General features: G+C 42.8%; 1 protein-coding gene across 1 annotated transcript in view; it reads left to right on the forward strand.

The window, feature by feature from the left end:
* NAV3 (neuron navigator 3) overlaps positions 1-17,787 on the forward strand; it is a 246,980-nt gene that overhangs the window by 62,223 nt on the left and 166,970 nt on the right. Inside the window, exons 2-3 of the mRNA XM_088522981.1 lie at positions 6,895-7,012; positions 7,673-7,725. Of these exons, the coding sequence (XP_088379107.1) occupies positions 6,895-7,012; positions 7,673-7,725 (171 nt within the window). The remainder of the gene's footprint in view (positions 1-6,894; positions 7,013-7,672; positions 7,726-17,787) is intronic.

The raw sequence follows: 17,787 nt of genomic DNA on the forward strand, positions 1-17,787 counted from the left end.
TCTTGCCTCTGCACACTATGGGTTTGCTGATTAAAGTGAATGCAGGACTAGCCTTGGGATTTATCGTAGCGGCCAGACGTTCATTCGTGTCACAGCAATCCTGACGGGCAGCGGGAAGGTGCCCGGGCGGCTGCGAGGTCCCTTGGCTGAGTCCCAGCGTTGTGGAGCGCCCCGGGCGAGCGGCTCGCTGCGCTCGTCAAGCACGTCCTGCTGTTCAGCTTCATCCAGAGGGAAACCTGCTCCTGCCAGGGCGCCCGGAGCGCTGGAGGGGCTGCGGCTTGCTGCAGATGTGCTCCCTCATGGCACGGGAACGCGAACGCGGGGTCACCTGCCGAGCGGCGTCTCCAGGCCCAGCGCTTGGCCCAGCAGGGAACCTGCGTCCTCCCTGCGGAGACGCCAGCTGGAATCGGTGCTTTGTGTAAAAGCGGTATTGAATAAGAGGCCCTGGGTGTCATAGGACTGCCACCAAAAGATTGTTGAAATGCAATTCCAAGCATCAGAATAAGATGTACGGGCAAATATATGGCATGTTTATAATTAAAAGGCATGAGCCTGGCTATTCTGGAGGATCTCGCTGTGTGGCACTTAGTACTTAGAAGCTCAGGGCCAGTATTAATATATCTGTGGAGTCCATGCTGCCCTACCAGATAAGCCTTTGCTGTCTTGCAAGTCTGCAGAGAACTGGCTGGTTGGTTACTCTGCAGCTACAGGATGAATATCTGGCTCCTTCCTGTGGTACTTGATTGCTATTGCACAGGATTTAAGAGTAGGCCACTAGACACAGCAAGATGATTAAGTTCTAAAGCAAACCAGTGTGATTCTTTTGAACAGGTTATTTCATTTCATAAAGAGCTGGATTTTTTTAAAAAAATGTGCAGTATTCACATTACTTAGCAAAGCTTTGCACACACACATACACACACACACACTTATGCACAGATGTATCAAAAGTCTTGTCCTTGGTGCCATGGGTAAACGCTGGTCTCAAGCACATGTGTTAAATTAATTCTGAGTTGGGATTTGGTAAGACATGTAAGGAAAGAGAAAACAGTAAGTCAGTACAAATGTTATTTGGATGATCAGATCACAAGCTGCAAGTGAAACTTGGAAATATAAAACGGCCCCTGAAAAGTTGGGTAAGTTGCCTAGAGATTGCCAATGATTGTTGTGCAGCATATTGTTTCTATTCTATTTCTTAGCTGGGATTAGTGAACTTTTATTTAATTTAATTGCATTTTTATCTGAAAATTACTGAGTAGTGTTGATGGATACATGCTGTTATTTACAAAATGGAATTGTACTGTAGGGATTCTGACATTTCATTTAATTTGTATGTATCACTCTAGACAGTTTCTATTCCTTGACTCGTAATTGTTCTCATTTGCTCAGTGGGATTCAGAAACGGGGTTTGTGGAATGTCATTTAATACTCGTTTCACTTTGTTAAATGAAATGCATTGGCTTCCATCTTGCCTATAAATTAAATCATTCAAGTTTCATTGTCTGGCCATATATTTTTAGTTGTGTAAATATTTTTCCTTCCCATGTAATTTGCTTTCTGTTACAAAGAAAGAGCTTTCTCTCCACTCCTTCATCTTATAGCAAACAGGAGTTGGAAAGTGTGTTTTCTGTGGTGAGTTAGATCCTCACGTTAAGTTGTATATTCTGCTTTTTAAGGCAGTCTGAAATTGTATCCTTGCTTACTAAGCTAGTGCTTCTCCTGGCTACACCGAGGACTGAGATTGATAAATTATTCTTTTGCAGTCCAGGGAAATAAGCTTTGATGAGGAAGTGCTGAGAAGGACCTGACGGTCCTGTGTCCCAGTTAAGTTTTCCTCAGTAAAGAACCAGCAGGAAGGGTAAGGGCATCTCTTAGCAATGCAATTTCCTCGCCGTGCTGGGATGCTACTTAACACATTGCCCAGCTCCTCTTTATAAGCTCAAGCAGCTTCAGGGACTTTCCAGCATGGATTTTGGTACCTGAAAGCCATTAGCCAAGAGCAGCGTTGTCGACCCGGCGTTGTTATGGTGCTTTCTCCCCAGCACATGCCCATCACGGGGACTCTGGGCCCGTTAGGTCAGCCCAGTTGGGTATTCGACATCCAGTTTAGGCCACGTGCTAGAAAGCAGCCCTGGAAGTAGATAAAGAGACTTCCCAGCCCCGTTTGTAGTGTACTGGAAAACAAAAAGAGAAAAGCCATTGATCTCAGCTAGTACAACCATGATTTCAATGAGTGCCTATGGGTGAAAAGCTTGAGGTACCATCTAAGGATAGGATTTTACACAGAATAAATATTTTACACGATGAAGTAATTTAACCCTTTTTTTAAATTAACAGTGCCATGTTTCCACTTTTGTTGGCTGACAAAATTCATGTTTTGAAGCTTTTTAACATTTTTGATTTGCTTTACTCAGAAATTGTTTTACAAGTAAGAGAGTTAGGAAATGGCGTTTCGATTCTTTTACGCTAACTATTAATGAGGTTACAGTTGTCTTCTGGAGAGCATTTTTAAGGACAGCTGATGAGAAGCAGATACTATCTGTTGATTCTCAGACATCTAGGAAAGAGACTTTGTCAAATAGTGGTCTGATTTATGTGATCCAGCCTCCTAAATGGCATGGAAACTTGTTGCAAGGCCTTGGCATAACTTGGTTGGCTGCAACTGTCGCCTTCCCGAAGCAGCGGTGCTGGCACGTAGCTGAGAGCCGCTGAAGGGCACTAGCATGGAAAGCTGTCTCCTCAGCAGCAGCAGCTCAGAGACCATTTTCAGATCTGAAACTCTATATTCCGTATCAAAAAAATAAACAAAAATATGCAGATGGGTCCCGATTCCTGGAATGTGCATTTTCCCACCATGCCTATTTATAAAATGGCCTGATAAATAAGTGTATAGATGAAATGAATACAACTCAGAATATCTGGGTTGTATTCCCAGCTATGTTTTCCCTTGGCTGAACCACACTGATACGGACAAAAAAGACAGAACCAAAAAATCAGCAAAGAAGTCCTTTATGCCTCAGTTTCCCCACGTCTTACAAAATATCTAAGGATACTTACATAGTAAGGGTGATGTTATTTGTGTCTGGAAAGCATGGTGAGCTAATTTCGTGGAAGATGCTAACGAAGTGTCCTGCATTATTACTGCATTTTTGGCTGACTCTACTATTGTGAAATCCATTTGACATTTCTCACGATACAGATTGTGCGTGGTAGCATTTCTGTATTGGTTTCAAAGGGGATACGTTATAGCACTGCTTGATGCATAATGATTAGAGCAGCTTCTAAGCTTCTAACCTGTGAGTTCGTCCCTTTTTTTCACTCTGTTAGGCAGTGCCTGGTTTCCTTACAGATCCTACTGGGCAGGGCAGGATCCCATGTGTTCCTTATGGTGACTGGTGAGGTAGGAGGTGAAGTCCGTGGCTGCGTGTGGGTATCATCAGGACTAATTTCCTCTGCTCGCTGGAAGGTCAGTGTGACAAGCAGCTGAGGAATGCTAGGGGAAACCAGTGTTAACACGAGCAGGTCGTGCCCAAGCTCACATTGCCCTGTCCAGTTCTGCTTCCCGTTGCAAGCGGTGAAATCATCACGGATGCCGGGACACGGCTCGGAGCACACGAACGCAGGCAGGACCACGGCACGGCCGTCACCACGTTGCGGAGACCGTTGTGTTGTGGCGTTGCAGGCAGCGGAGGCTCTCGCGGTGTCTGAGCCGGCGCAGCCCCGCGCGAGGCCGAGGGCTCCGTGGCGAGAGGCGTCTGCGCAGAGCGGCGCTCGCGGGGCAAGCGCGGGAGGAAGTGAGTAAGTCGGCAGCCGCTGCCCCAGCGAGCAGCTCTGGGGCCTGCCGGGCCAGAGCTCGGGCAGGAAGTGTCGCAAGGGCCGACGTTCGTGTGCGCGTTCTTCTCTGAAGCAGCCCTCGCTGTAGAAACATCCCGGATAAGAGTGTTTGGGGGAAACATAGCTGAACAGTTACTGCGGGATGGAGCTGTGTATTCGTAGCTCACAGAGGAAGAGGAGAGGAAAAGGAGGATGTGCAGCTCCTCCTCAGAGGTGCTCGGCGCTCAGTGAAGTGGAAGCACCGTGCGCTGCTCTGTGAACTTCCTGGCTCTTGTCTCCTGCTTCGTCATGGCTTTCCCATGCCTTGCAAACCAACTGCTCTCGGTTAAGATGTGCAGTGTGAGGTCTATCTCTGGGTGTCTGTCCTGAGGAATTCAAGATAAAATTTCAAAAGGATTCATAATTACATTGATATTTATAAACTGTGGAGGTTCTCGGTTTCATGTGATATTTGCATTGGAGAATTTCACATGAAAAGCACACAGTGGCATGTGCGCGTTCTTTCGATTTCATGTCTGTGTCTACGTGCTTCTCATGCTTTGCAACTGCCTCGCAAGCAGTTGGGCCCCTGGAAGAATGAGATGACTGAGAAGGGCATTCGAGTGGGAAAGGGGGGAAAAGGAAGCAAGTGGTGATCCCTACGGAAAGGGAGGAAATTAAATTGTGCATTCCATTGCTCACTGGATATCGCTTGCTGTACTATCTGTATCAACAACTCTTCACCTTTGGATTTTAAAATACTTCTGAAGGGGAAAAATTCCTCTGGGACCATTGTCTCATTCAAATAATTTTGTCCACCACTGCCTGACTATCAAAATACAGGTCATCAGTAACGGTTCCGGCCACAAGGGTAAAGGGAATTGTCAACCTTTGTTTGCACAGCATCCCTGTCTTTGGCAATTAGTTTTCAACGTTGGTGTTTATATTGCTTTGCAAGTGTTGGTTTTAAATTTATGGGAAAAGAAAATTATGACGGAGAGTGGTGGGTGAAGCCCATTCTTTGAGTATGAGGTCCTTGCAAAGATACTTGCAAAACAGCTGCTAGAATAAAATTTCAGTGGCTGCCTAGGGAGAGGATAGTTTGAATTGTAGTCAAAATTAGGATTGGTACACCAGATTATGTGTGGGTATGACACATGAAAAAGGAAATGCTCAGTAGGGTATTTTTATTTGCAATGTGAAACTAACCCAAAATAACACTAGTGGGTATTAAATTCAGTATGCTGCAGTGGTTTAGTTTCATAGGAGTGCAGAAAATAGTCCAGCCTGTAGCAGTATCTTAGAGAATGCTTCTGAGACATTATTTTAGAGGAATGACTGAAGCTGAAATACTAGTAGCAGCAAATACATGATGCTATGGGTGTGGTACACATCTTTTATCATCCTGAATTCCTACTGTTATATATAAATTCCTACTGATACTGTTATATATATATTCCTACTGATATATATAAATACAATCTTTAGAAACTTTGCATTAGTATTCATTGTATACCTATATAAGTACTTGTTGAAGAAGCTCTTTCTGAGCTATAGTTGGCTTGAAGAAGCATTCTAATGAAGCCTTTCATGTCCCTCACCTGTAACAGTGCAAGAACTGCAGTCAGTGAAAGCAGAGGGGACTGAAGCAAATTTCAGGGTGCAGCAGGGTAATTTAGGGCCCTAGCTAAGAGCAGCATCCTTTGGATATGAGAGAGTTGAGTCCTCTTCCACAGCTGAATGTTAGAGAATTACTGAAGTCTCAATGCCGTCAAGAAAACTGGCCAACTAGGTGCTTATGTGCAGGAGTTTGGAGAGAAACAGGAGCAACCGAACAAGTTGTGGTTGCCTATTTCTGTTTTGACGGAGCCTCTCAATTAACTCCCACTGAAGCGGAAGTCCTCGGCATGGGCTGAGCTGGGATCCTTGTGCTGGGTGGGAAGGGAATGTCGTCCCCTGGGTCAGGCCCCGGACTGGGAATGTAGCCGGCTTCTCCCCCTGGCTCTGCCACAGTTTCCTTGAAGAACTAACCCAGTAGTTCATCACTGTGGCCTCGTTTCTGTGTTCCCCAAACGGGCTTGTGACCCCGTCCTCCCCCGGGCCTGGGAGGCTAAAGGAGAGGGTGTTTGCTAAGTGAGCTCACGGTGTTTCTATGGCAGAGGTGCCGCTCCAACACCCCGCGTGTCGGCAGGGGCAGGCGCTGAGGCACGGGCTCCCACCCGGGCACGGCTGCTCGCAGGCCGCGGGCGCGGGCGGCCCAGCCCGCTCTGTGGTACAGGCTGCGAGGCCGCAGGCCGGTGCCGCCTCCATCCTTCCTTGCCCGCCTCGCTTCAGGGGAACCTGGTCCCTTTGCATGCACCGTGGGTACTGCCAAATGCTCTTTGTGCATATGTATAAATTATATATACGCCCGCCCTCTGGCCTTCTGAACGTCTTTCAGCCCCGCGCCAGCCCCCTTGCCTGAGTGGACGCGCTTGAGGCGGCACTTTGGAACCTTCTGGTGACAAGTGCCGCCTCCGTGCTGCCGCTTCTGCCCCCCTTTCCCCCCGCTCTTTCACTGGAGAAGCGGAAAGCGGGTTCTCGGCAGATCCCCGGTGCCCATTTGCTGCTTTCCGTCAGCTCTGGGCACAGCGCAGCACACTGGGGTTAGGGCAGAGCGGGAGCACGAAAGCGCTGAGCTGGGCCGGACGCCACGGCCCGCGCGCGTGGCCGGCTGCGCGTGGAGGTAGAGCCGCGCTGGGAGGTGGAACTGCGGTAGATGGGGCTGATTTATGACAGGAGTTTCCTTTGCAGTCATAAGGGGAATTTTGCTTGGTCACAGCAAGCTTGAACCCTCATGAAAACAGCCTGAATCATTTGAAGTTAAAATAAAACAGAAAATGGCAGGGGGAGGGGCCTGGCTGCTTGCAGAAATAATAAAATAAATTAAATAACGTTCAATTTGTTTCCTTTGGTGCTGACTTCTTAAAGTGGAACGCGATCCAGAGCGGTTCTCGTGTGCAAGCCAACAGTTGTTTTAAGAATTTTTATTGTCTTCTCTCTCTCGTCCCGCTCTCCCCGGTGCCCCCCCACCCTCTGCAGATTTACACTGACTGGGCTAACCACTACCTAGCAAAATCTGGCCACAAGCGGTTGATCAAGGATTTGCAACAGGACATTGCAGATGGAGTTCTGCTAGCAGAAATCATCCAGATCATCGGTAAGAGCAGCGCCGAGGGAAGCAGTGCGAGCCGCCTCCTCGCGTGGGGGAATATATAATTCAAGTTGAATGTATTTAACAATAAGATGAACGCTGAATAATGCAAGCTGACTGGGTCCATATGTCTCTGATATTTGTGCGGTTCATCCTTGGCTTAATTAAAAAATATGTTTATGCGAGCATGTTTGGAAGTGGCTGTTTAACCATACTTTAAATGGCCAGAACTGTATCTTACACACTTTGAATTGTCAGAAATGAATGCTCCATTAAACCATATGTCTCCCATGTGTGCGTTTTGTTAGCTGGAGTGGCTCATACTTTCTGGGATGCCTTGAAACTGTATCCTGACCCTGCAAAGACAATTGTGGAAGATTTCATGTCAGCAGTTATTTTGCAGGGGCTGAAGAATTAGCAGCGACCTCCTTCGCACTTCCCCCTTTGCATGATTTGGCATGTGGAAGCAACTGCTGCTAACAAGAGTGTTGTTACTGTACGGCTGAGCTTTACTTAGAAAGGAGCTCTGTGTCAACAAACCCCGTGCGCTTCTCTGCCTCCTCGGCTTTCCTCTGCTTTTTCCTTTCTTTGGGGGGCGAGGAGGGGAGAGGGCAGTTTTGCCTCCTTGCTTACTCCTGCTTTCTCACCTCACTCTTTTTTCTTCAGCAAATGAAAAGGTTGAAGATATCAATGGCTGTCCCCGGAGCCAGTCTCAAATGGTAAGAATGATATATATTTTTAATCTCTGTTGGCACCTCTGCACTTTCCTAAAATGCTTTCTAATAATGATTTTTTTAAAAAAACTGTGAATACTCTCTCCCAGGTTTATCATGAAGTTGTAACTCTCATACAGTTTCTTGGTATTTTCCCCCCAGCCCCCATATGCCTAGTGTTTATTTTTGTGCGAACTTACCGTTTCAAGGTAACCAGCAGCAAAACTTCATGAGCTCTAATTAACCCAGAAGTGCTTTAGCAGACCTGTTCTTCTCCTGATTATCCAGATAATTTGACTTCATTTTTAAGGGCAGTAAAACCAGGAAAAAAAAAATAAAAGTGGAGTCTTTGTGTCTGGAAAACTGGCTTGATGAACAGGATTTGCCAAATTGTTTTTGAATATAAATAGCCTTTTGGATTGTCCTCTGTAAAGTCTAGTTAGATGCAGTGACTCCAGGATTTTCACAAGTGGAACTGTAGGCACATAGCTCTCTGAGCCATAGCTGCCAGCTACTCAGATATTTTAGTACTCGCAGGCAACTTGTGTTATGTGACTGTGATTCATATGCAGTCTTATTAATCCTTTACTGTCTCTGTGGTTAGTAAACGACATTAATAGGATAAAACTTCATTAGAAGGCTGTGTAACTGGCAAGTTCATCATCTGAGCCTCAGTAATATCCCTGTGCATTTACTGAGTCATTTACTGTTACCATCTTGCTCATCGTGAGGACTTTGTCCATCTGTGCACATCCCTCCAAGCAGCATGTGAAGAAGGTGCACAGTTTTGTTGTTGGCCAGTTTTTTGGAGTATTGTGATTTGATGAGCTACGTAATAGCAAATGATGAAGCTAGACTTGAAAATGGAAATGGAGATGAGGAGAAACGTTGCACCTATTCAGTGGATTTTTTAAAGAGGGAAGGTATTTGCAGCCTTTTTTCTTCAAAGCTGTGAAAAGTGAAAGATCTTGAGTACAATTAAATGAATAATTAGGTTTTCCTGTTCTTCTAAGAAAAAAAATGAGGCTTAGAATGAGTTTCTTGTCTAGCTTTTGGACATAGTACATAGTAAGAATATATGTGATTTCCTTAATAGTAGTTGTTATTTTAATTACTCATATTACAGCAACACCTAGTGGCCCCAGCTGAGAACTTTGGGAACTCCAGTGTGGAACTAATATTTCACACACAGAGATCAAGAGATAATCGTTGACTTACAAACATGCCATTCCAGAGAGACAAGTTAAACAAGAAGAGACAAAAGCACCGAAAAGTGATACAGCTTCCCCAGGTTATGTAACTGCTTAGCGACCATCTAGCACTGCTTAGGGACCAGCCACTCTTTGATGTCTTTCTAACTTAATTTCCAGGAGACAGAACTCGGCTGCAGACAGAATTATTCACTCTGGTGATTTTTGTGCTTCTCCAAAACAACAAAATTTGTGTAAGCTTCCCACTGATAGATAAATCTTTCTGTGGCACAGGGATTCTGGATCTCCTTGCTTCTCTCCACTGCATTTGTAGGGCAGCCTGGTCAATGCGCTACCTCTTGTGCCCTTCCTTGCCTCTTTCCCCTGCAAATTCTTCTCAGAGCCCAGCCAGACCAGAGAGGGTGGCTGAGATGTTCCAGCTCTCAGATGTGGTGCTTTGAACATTACCATATTCCCAAGCAAATGACAGTGTTTAAACAGTGCTAAGCGGTTGTACGTGTACGATATGGTAGAAGTGCAGTGTCATTTGTTATCGTTCTTTGATTCAGTCTTTTTTCTGTGTTGTTTTATTTCTAAATCTGATCAGATTATTTCCCTCTTTTTGACATATTGATTTTATACTGCTGATTTTTTTTTCACTGAGCTAGGAAATGTAAAACATACTGAATTCACAGGACTTGCCAGCTTTCTTTGCAGAGCATCTTGGAGATCCATGTATGAGCCCCCTTTCTGCTGCTCTCCTTCGTATGGTGCCTGGTGCAGCCTAGGCGAGAGCTCCATCTCCCCACATTTGCAGCAAGTTTCTCTGAGCAAGGCTGAGTTTTGTTAGACCGCCTCCGTAGACGAGTTCTCTGGGTCTGTCTGCAGCAGTGGACTTCTGGGTATTGGCAATATGCCCCCAAGAATGTAACTGTGGTCAAAGCTAATTTAATTCTCTAGCAAATAGAAATAGTAACAGAATAAAGATACCTGACTCACTTCTATCGTAACCATATTGGTTATTATGGTAGGTTATTATGGTGTTTACATGCGCCAATATGTGACCATATGGCTCATTGGGATTTGTCAGGACATCAGGCCTCCAATAGCAGTAATCCTGGTATTTCTGTGCTATACATATTAGTATATATGCATTAGTACATCGATAATAGTACGACCTATATAGGAGTCTGTAATACAGCTGGAGAATTAATGAGAGAAAGCCAAGAAAGTTTTTTCTGAGATGCAATCCACCGTATTTTTTTCCCTTATTGTGTTTTCAGCACTAGGAATTCCTGACCCAAAGCTGAGTTCACCCTGCCAATCTGCTCTTTTGGACCCAGGAAGTATTTCGTATTTTGCAGTTCAGACCTTCCCTTAACTGCTCTAGCAATTGAAGATGAAGTAAAATTGCTTACTTGTAATCTTTTAAAACCACAGTGAAGTAGAATCATTTCCCACTCTTCTTAGACAAGCCTTCTGCTTAGAAACACTTTCAAAGTTAGACAAAAAGTGTGGTTTACTAAATTCAAGGCTGTTTTTCTCTCTTCCTTTCAGCTAACAAAACCCACATCCTGAGTATCTAACTATTGGTTGACAACCTCCTAGCATCTTTTTGAGTTTATAGTGCAAGATTCAGGGTAGAAATTATATGCTGTGACTCATTTTAACCTTTTTTATTTTATAAATCTCAAGAATTCCCACCTCTGTTTTCTTTCTCATATGTTTTGCTAATCCTTACTCTCTTTACTTGCCATTAAGGTGAAAAGTCTTCTATATGCATCTGCCGTTTGACACTGACATATATTGTCTGCTGCTGCGATTGCTGGATATCCCCTATAGAAGATATCAATTTCAGTTCATAATTAACCGCTACCAATATTTCCAAGTTCTTTTCCATTCACCATTTGGTTTTCCTCTTGTCATTGGCTTCATCACGTTCAAGTGATTTTAAGGCATCTCAATTCAGCCATTATTGTAACCATCTTCTAGTATTTATTGTAATTATGTTTTATTGTATTTATGTTTTAAATGCTTCTCTTTCAGTTTTCTTTCAGCTAGGCCTGTTGCAACGTCTTGCATTTCATGCTCATGTTGGCAACGATACAGGAGAAACTTGCAGACAAGCTGAACTGGCTCCACAGGTCTTAGTTCTTAAAAATTAAAACCTGTAAACCCCAACAGCATCCAGTTTCTGCATTGTTAGCTTTGCTGGGATCCTCCTGGCTGTCATTATGCTCCTACAAAAGATTTCACACATAGAATCTGAGAACCTGAGATTTACTAGGGAATAAATTATTTCATATTCAAATTTCAGAAACCTTAGCTGAATGAAACTTTCAAAGAGTTGGAGAGGTTTGCTTATCTCCCGGGTAAATCTACTGTGGTAGAAGGATTTTGGCATTCTTTATGGATGGTTTTAATAAAGATAATAAGGATTTAAAGCTCCATGTATATCACAAAATACATTGTCTGTTTACCATGTCTTATAGAGTCTTCCTTTTGCATTGCTCCTTTTTTTTCCCTCACAGATGCCCATTTCAAGTAGGAATAGGCATTTAAGCTTTCTTTTCATCATCTCTTTCAAGCTTTCAATAGGAAAATGCCACATTCTTTTCTATTTTTTACTTGTATCAGTTATTCCGTAATGCTGTCAATTAAGGAAACTTAGAATCAGTTTTCTTTTAGAAGGCTTCTTCAGAGATTTACCTTTTGACACAAGTAAAAGTTAATGCTCTTCAGTATATATTTAAGCCATTCTGTTATAAGCCCTGACATCATTAGAAAAAAGAGGTTCGATGGCATGGGCAGGTTATATGTTATAAAACTTTTCTATAGTGGTCCACAGAAAAAGAATTTTAATTTTTTTCTTTCTGGATGTACTGAAAAATTGCTGGAAGGCCTTCTATGTTTTGTCTCTCAGTGGATCAAATCAAAAATCATATCATTGTAAGAATATAAAGAAATAAATTTAATGCATCCTTGGGATATCTGAGAAATGCGAGAGGATCTTTAAAGTCTTGGACTGAAAATCTTTTCATGGTGACGTTTGCAGAATAGTTACTCTAAAGTTTTAGAAAACTGGCATTTCTGTCTTCTCATTCAGCCTATGTTGCCCTCAGCTGCATTAATCATTGAACTAAGTAAAAAAAAAGCGCATTGTTTTTCATGTTGATTTTTCTTTAATAAATTGTTGCTGCTTTATTAGCTGCCTTTTCTTCTTTAGGGTTGGCTCTTGCTACTTCTCATGAGAATTGTCTATACCAGTGCACATCTACATACAAAAACATCCTTATTTGTGGTTGGTGGTAGGTTCTCTCTGTATTTAATACAGACCTGGAGGGACTCTTCTTATATGAAAGGCTCCTAATGTATTTGAATGAACTATTTTTCATTCTGTTAGTCATCTTTGGCACAGTTTTCTACCAATTCATATAGCTATCCTTCAAAGGTAATTTTTATGGTTTAGGACACAGGCATTCTGCAGTCCAACAGAGGGAGCCGAATTCAATAAAAATATAGGTCTTGCTTACCACATCCTGGAAATCAGTGACTTGAAAAAGGTTTTAGAGTTGTAGCATGTTGCCAAATGACTAGGAACTCTCAGTAAAAAGCTGCAGTTAGCAGAGCTGACACCATCTTTGAGAGAGTAAGTAGGAATAGATCTGATAAAAGTAGGAAGTTAATATGACTATATCCAGCACTAATGAGACTGTTTCTACCACACTGTGCTTCATTTTATTAATAAAGCCCTTGTAACGAGGTTAATGAATTAGAAATGTTTCAGAAAAGAGCTGTAAGTATGCCAGGAATTTTGCTTTATTTGACAAGACTGAAGCAAAACTGTGTAGACTAGCAAAAAAGAAAGTAAAGTAAATGAATCAGTCTCTGCTTAAGCAGAGAACATTTTTGTGGTGCAAAGAACAATCCAGTTCAAGGAGCGTAGCACTATGTGGAGTCCAAAGTTGGAATAAGGCTAGAAGACCATGTCTATAGTGGTAGACATTGCTTCATAACATATTGGGTAGACATGTTTCTCAGGGTTTTCCTGCAGGCTCCCAAAAAAGCCCTCTGTGGCTTATTTTCTGCTTTATGCCATTATTTTTTAATATAAAAAAAATACGGTAAGTTCTAGTAACACCCATACCATATATATGTGTGTGTGTGTATATATATGTGTGTATATATATGTATATATATTTTATGAAAATGGGTAGGTTTTTGCTATATGAAGTTGTTTGGGGCTGAGAATCCTAAAAATATCAATCCTATTTACATTTTCGAGCATGTGAGCGCTTTCTGTCTGCCATATAGGAATCTTCTGTATTTCCTAATGCAGATGTTGCAGCCTTAATTTTATGGTCTTAAACTAAGGAACATCAAGATTTGTTTCTAAAAGTGGTGAGGAATTTTGACTAAGAATACAAAAGGTCAGATCTGGAAATATCCTAGTGAGATTGCTTATAAAGATTCCAGATATATTTTCCATGCTTTGGAGCAGCTCTAAGTCAGTCCTTCCACAGGAGCATTACGCTTTGAAACAACTTACACACCAAAATGAGGCTAACTGTAGAAATTTGGCCCCTTACAATGGCTCTCATGGGAAATTCACTCTGAGTGGTGAAAATTAATCTTAGTTCCTTCCTTCTGCAGACTGGTTTCTTGCCCCAGTGTCACCTGTGTCATCTAGTTGTGTTTAAATTCTGTCTGCACTGAGCGTCACCCCATGCCTATCACAGGCTTTTCATGGATTTCAGGCCTGATTGCTGTTAGTTTAGTGAAAATAAATGGGAATGTGCAGCTTTGCTGCGCAAATAGGAATGGATCTCAAGATATTCCTGTAGCTCTGTTTCCATGGGGCATACTGGCGTACTTTATTTTCAGAAGGTATTCAAGTGAATAGTCTGAAGAGTATTGCTTAGAGAGTATTTACTTTCATGCAATTCTTTCTAAAAGAAGAAATGCACTAGAAAGGAAAAGGACCATTGGGCTTATCAGGTTTACAGTCAGTTTTTTTTTTAAAGTTGGTTGAAATAGTTGCTGTGTGGGATGGAACTACGGACATGTGATCAGCTATAAGCTATTTTTTGGAGTGCCCCATAAACACCATTAACAACTCACTAAGAAAGGCACGCAAGGAGTAACTGTTCAGATTTGTCAGGAAGAGAGGTTATGATTCGCATCTCCCGAGGGTCTGTGCTGATACTGACTCAATCAGTCCATTCACAAAAGATCTGGGAAATGGGATGAGTCGTAAATGACAAAGTTTGCAAATAACTATTTGAGATAATGAAATCTAAAGCTGACAGTGAAGGTGCAGAAAGATTTGAAATTCGGAATAAAAAAGTGAATCAAACTCCTCCTACTCTTTAAAAGTTACTCACAGAGTTTCTTTAATGAAAAGCCAGTCCCTCTTTTGGGGAGAGAGTTTGCATGGAAGAGAGGATGAGGCCTGAAACAAGTACAGCCTTAGTCAGCACAAAAGTGTTTAAAAATCCGAGCAGAAGCAGTGGGCAGGGCAGAGTTAGACATTCATTTCCATCTCATCTCTGGTAGGAAAGGGCGAGTTGGGGATTGATTATGGAGTAGGGAGTATTATGGATTATGAAGAAGGCTTTAAAAGGGGGGCGGGGGGGAAATGGGCATATGTTTAGAAAATAAAGGCAACAACCTCTTAACATGATGTCTAGGAGAGCCAGTGAAAAAGTGCTAGTAGTTAAAATTTGAGCTCCTGTGAGAATTATAATTGTGTTTATAGATAGGAATGCTCACATCTTAGCTGTATTATGAAGAAAGAATGTCTAAGACAAAATTAGAGCTCAAAAGTGGTTGTTTTGGGGACACATATCTTGAAGAATGTGCCCAGGAGTTAGGTGAAGGGTTTGAGGGAGATAAGGAGTTTTGCTTTCATTTGCAAATAGTGAGAAAGAAGATTTCAATTTGGGTAAGAGTGTTCAGATCTGGAGCAAAGGAAGAGATGAGATTTTCCTTCTAATGACAGCATGCTTGAATTTCTGTTATCGTCAGTTTGCCCATGTTGTGAATATTCGTATTTGTTTTCATTTGCCAGAGAAATTTTCAATGTATCACAGCAAAAACAGCATTTAAACACCCTCACCCTGTCACATGGCATATGTACCACCATAAAAACACAAATACACATAATTTCTTCTCTGTTTTGACGACTTCCTTATGACACAGATGGAAATCCATACTTTCTGACTTTCGTCTTTTTGTGTGTACTTAGCATGAGAACTTCTTGTATCATCTTAAAATTCCCCTTCACCCTGCAAAGCTTCTAAAATTTCATTTTAGCATTGGTCTCCTACAGAACCGCTGTAGAACTGTGTAGGTTCATAGCTTCTGGGCTTCAGGAGATGAATTACTGGAAAAAATGATCATCTTTGAGAGCCATTCCATTATCTCTGAATCTTATGGTAAAAGCATTTCCCAAAGACTTTGAAAATTCTGGACAAGATTAGCCCCGGTTCCGTCTTCACAGCACTTTATCTTCTGTTTAGGGCTAATGACCTGGAGTTTTCTGTTTCCTCTGTTTGCTTCCCAGAATGTCTCTACCCTCCCCACTTTAGTCAGCCAGGTATGTGACTTGGTCACACTTGTGCTCAGTAGTCTTTGTGTTACACTAGGAATTACTTTCTTCAGAAGATAAAGGAAAAACCCCTTAGCCCCTTTCTTAGAGACCTCTCCAAATAGACTTAAACAAACAGTTGCCTTAATTAAAGATCCAATCCAGTCAAGACCAGAGTTCCATGAGGACGTTTTGCCTTCTGGACAACTGAGCCCCCTTCTGCATGTTCCCCAGCTCCCAACAGTCACAGTTCTTCCTTGGAGTTCATAAGTGAATGGCCAAAGTGTCAATGCTCCCCAGTCCTGGAAGGAAGGAATTTGTCTTAGTAATGCATGGCTTTTACATTCTTTGCCATTTTTCGTCCCCAAAAGCTGATATATGGGTTAGTTTTGCATTTCTGAATCCAGCTCTTGTGGTTTGGCACAGGTAGAGCCTCCTGTGACTCCTGTTTCAGAAGTGTGGGATAAAAAAAGAAAATCCATGCTTTCCATACTGGTAAAAAATAAGTCGTATTTTCCTAGTCGACTCTCTCTCTCTCCTTGTTATAGAGGCAGTTCTGAATTGAAACATCAAAACTGACATATCTCTATTATGAAGGAGTCTAGGTAGAAGCTGATCTGTGCAAGATACAACACTCCTCAGCATGTTACATTTCAGATTTCCTATTTTTTTGATGGCAGCTTCATGTAGACCCACACAATTCTGGATGGCCAATGCTTCCCGAGATTCCTCCCCAGATAATTTGCTTTAACTCATGTCTTCACTAGATGGCCAGGGGAGTGTACAAGACTGCCCTCGCTGTCTGCCCATGCTACCTTCCACCCAGAAGCATGTCTTAGCTGTTCTTCTGAAGATGCTTTCTTGGAGAAGTAGGCCCATTTCTTAGACAGGTTCATACTGTGGATCTTCCCTCTGAAGAGAGGTGTGAAAGTAATGAGGAATGGGGATGAGGCCTTCCACCCACGCGCTCTTGTCACCATGTGGAAATAACAGGGGCAGTTTGAGGAACAACTTCTAATCAGCAAATAAGGCGGTATGAGGCCCTCTTCCAAGCATGGGAAAGTGGCCTTCTTTGTGCAGGGAATGGACCGTTAAATACGTGCAGTGAGCATCAGGTTATATCTGTCAGGGTTTAGTGTGTTCAGGGCTCTGAACATCTGGGAGGCTGAAGTAAGCCAGTTCACACTTGTGATAATTGATAAGGACAAAATTACAGAATCTTCAGGATGGGAGGTTTGACTCTCTCCTGCTCGGTTTTAGGCAGAAGGGCCATGGCTTTTCTGTATACTCCTGAATGCCACAGAATTAAAAAACTGTCTGGCTAGCAGCACTTAATGTAGGTGGAGCCACAAAATGAGTAGCCAAATAGGTAGTGCAAATAGAACAGTTGTAGGTAAGTAGGCTTTCTTGCGTCTGCTTTGAAACAATTTCATTTTATGTTTGAATATGTAGTTATCCTGGGATAAAGAACAGAAGAACAAAGCAAAATTAAAAATGAGAGGACCAAAAACAGAGCTGTGTGCTATCCCAAAATAAAAATTAAAATGAAATAATGACCATCCATCTAAGGAGATATTATAGGAATAATTTAGTGAGAATGGAATCAAGAAAGAAAGTAAGACTGAATTTCCATAAGAATATGGTCAATTATGTTAAAGATGTTTGATGTTCAAGGAGGAAGATGTTGGAATTCTGGCTACAGATTTTGCTGAAAAGAGATTATTAATGATACTAACATAACCGGTTTAGTAAGGTGAGAGGCTATTTGGTTAAGGATGCAGCTGGCAGAAAGAGTGACTTCTTTGAAACTGCTCATTTAAAATGCCTAGAAATTGAAAAGAAAAGGTAGATGGGGTGAGAGCTGGACAGACAAGTAGAGCAACTGCCTTTTTTACTGGGTAGACCAAACATGTCAGGGGAAGGAGCCAGAGGAGGCTAAGGAAGGGATGAAAGAACTGCAGGAAGGGTTAGATCTAGTAGAGGGTTAGGGATAGGAAACTTCGTCCATCCTGCCAAAGGATGGTGCAGGCAGGGAAGGAAAGAGGAGAAAACTCTCCCGGGGGTTGGCTGGCTGGAAAGCAGCTCCGCAGAGAGGGATCTGGGAGTCCTGGTTGACAGCAGGTTAACCACGAGTCAGCAATGTGCCCTCATGGCCAAGAAGGCCAGTGGGATCCTGGCCTGCATCAGGAGGAGCGTTGCCAGCAGGTGGAGGGAGGGGATCCTGCCCCTCTGCTCAGCTCTGGTGAGGCCGCACCTGGAGTATTGGGTGCAGTTCTGGGCTCCCCAGTA

The sequence above is a fragment of the Tinamus guttatus genome, unplaced genomic scaffold (assembly GCF_059628265.1).
Source record: "Tinamus guttatus ecotype Peru unplaced genomic scaffold, ASM5962826v1 Tinamus_guttatus_pri_ptg000171l, whole genome shotgun sequence".
Classification (NCBI taxonomy): Eukaryota; Metazoa; Chordata; class Aves; order Tinamiformes; family Tinamidae; genus Tinamus; species Tinamus guttatus.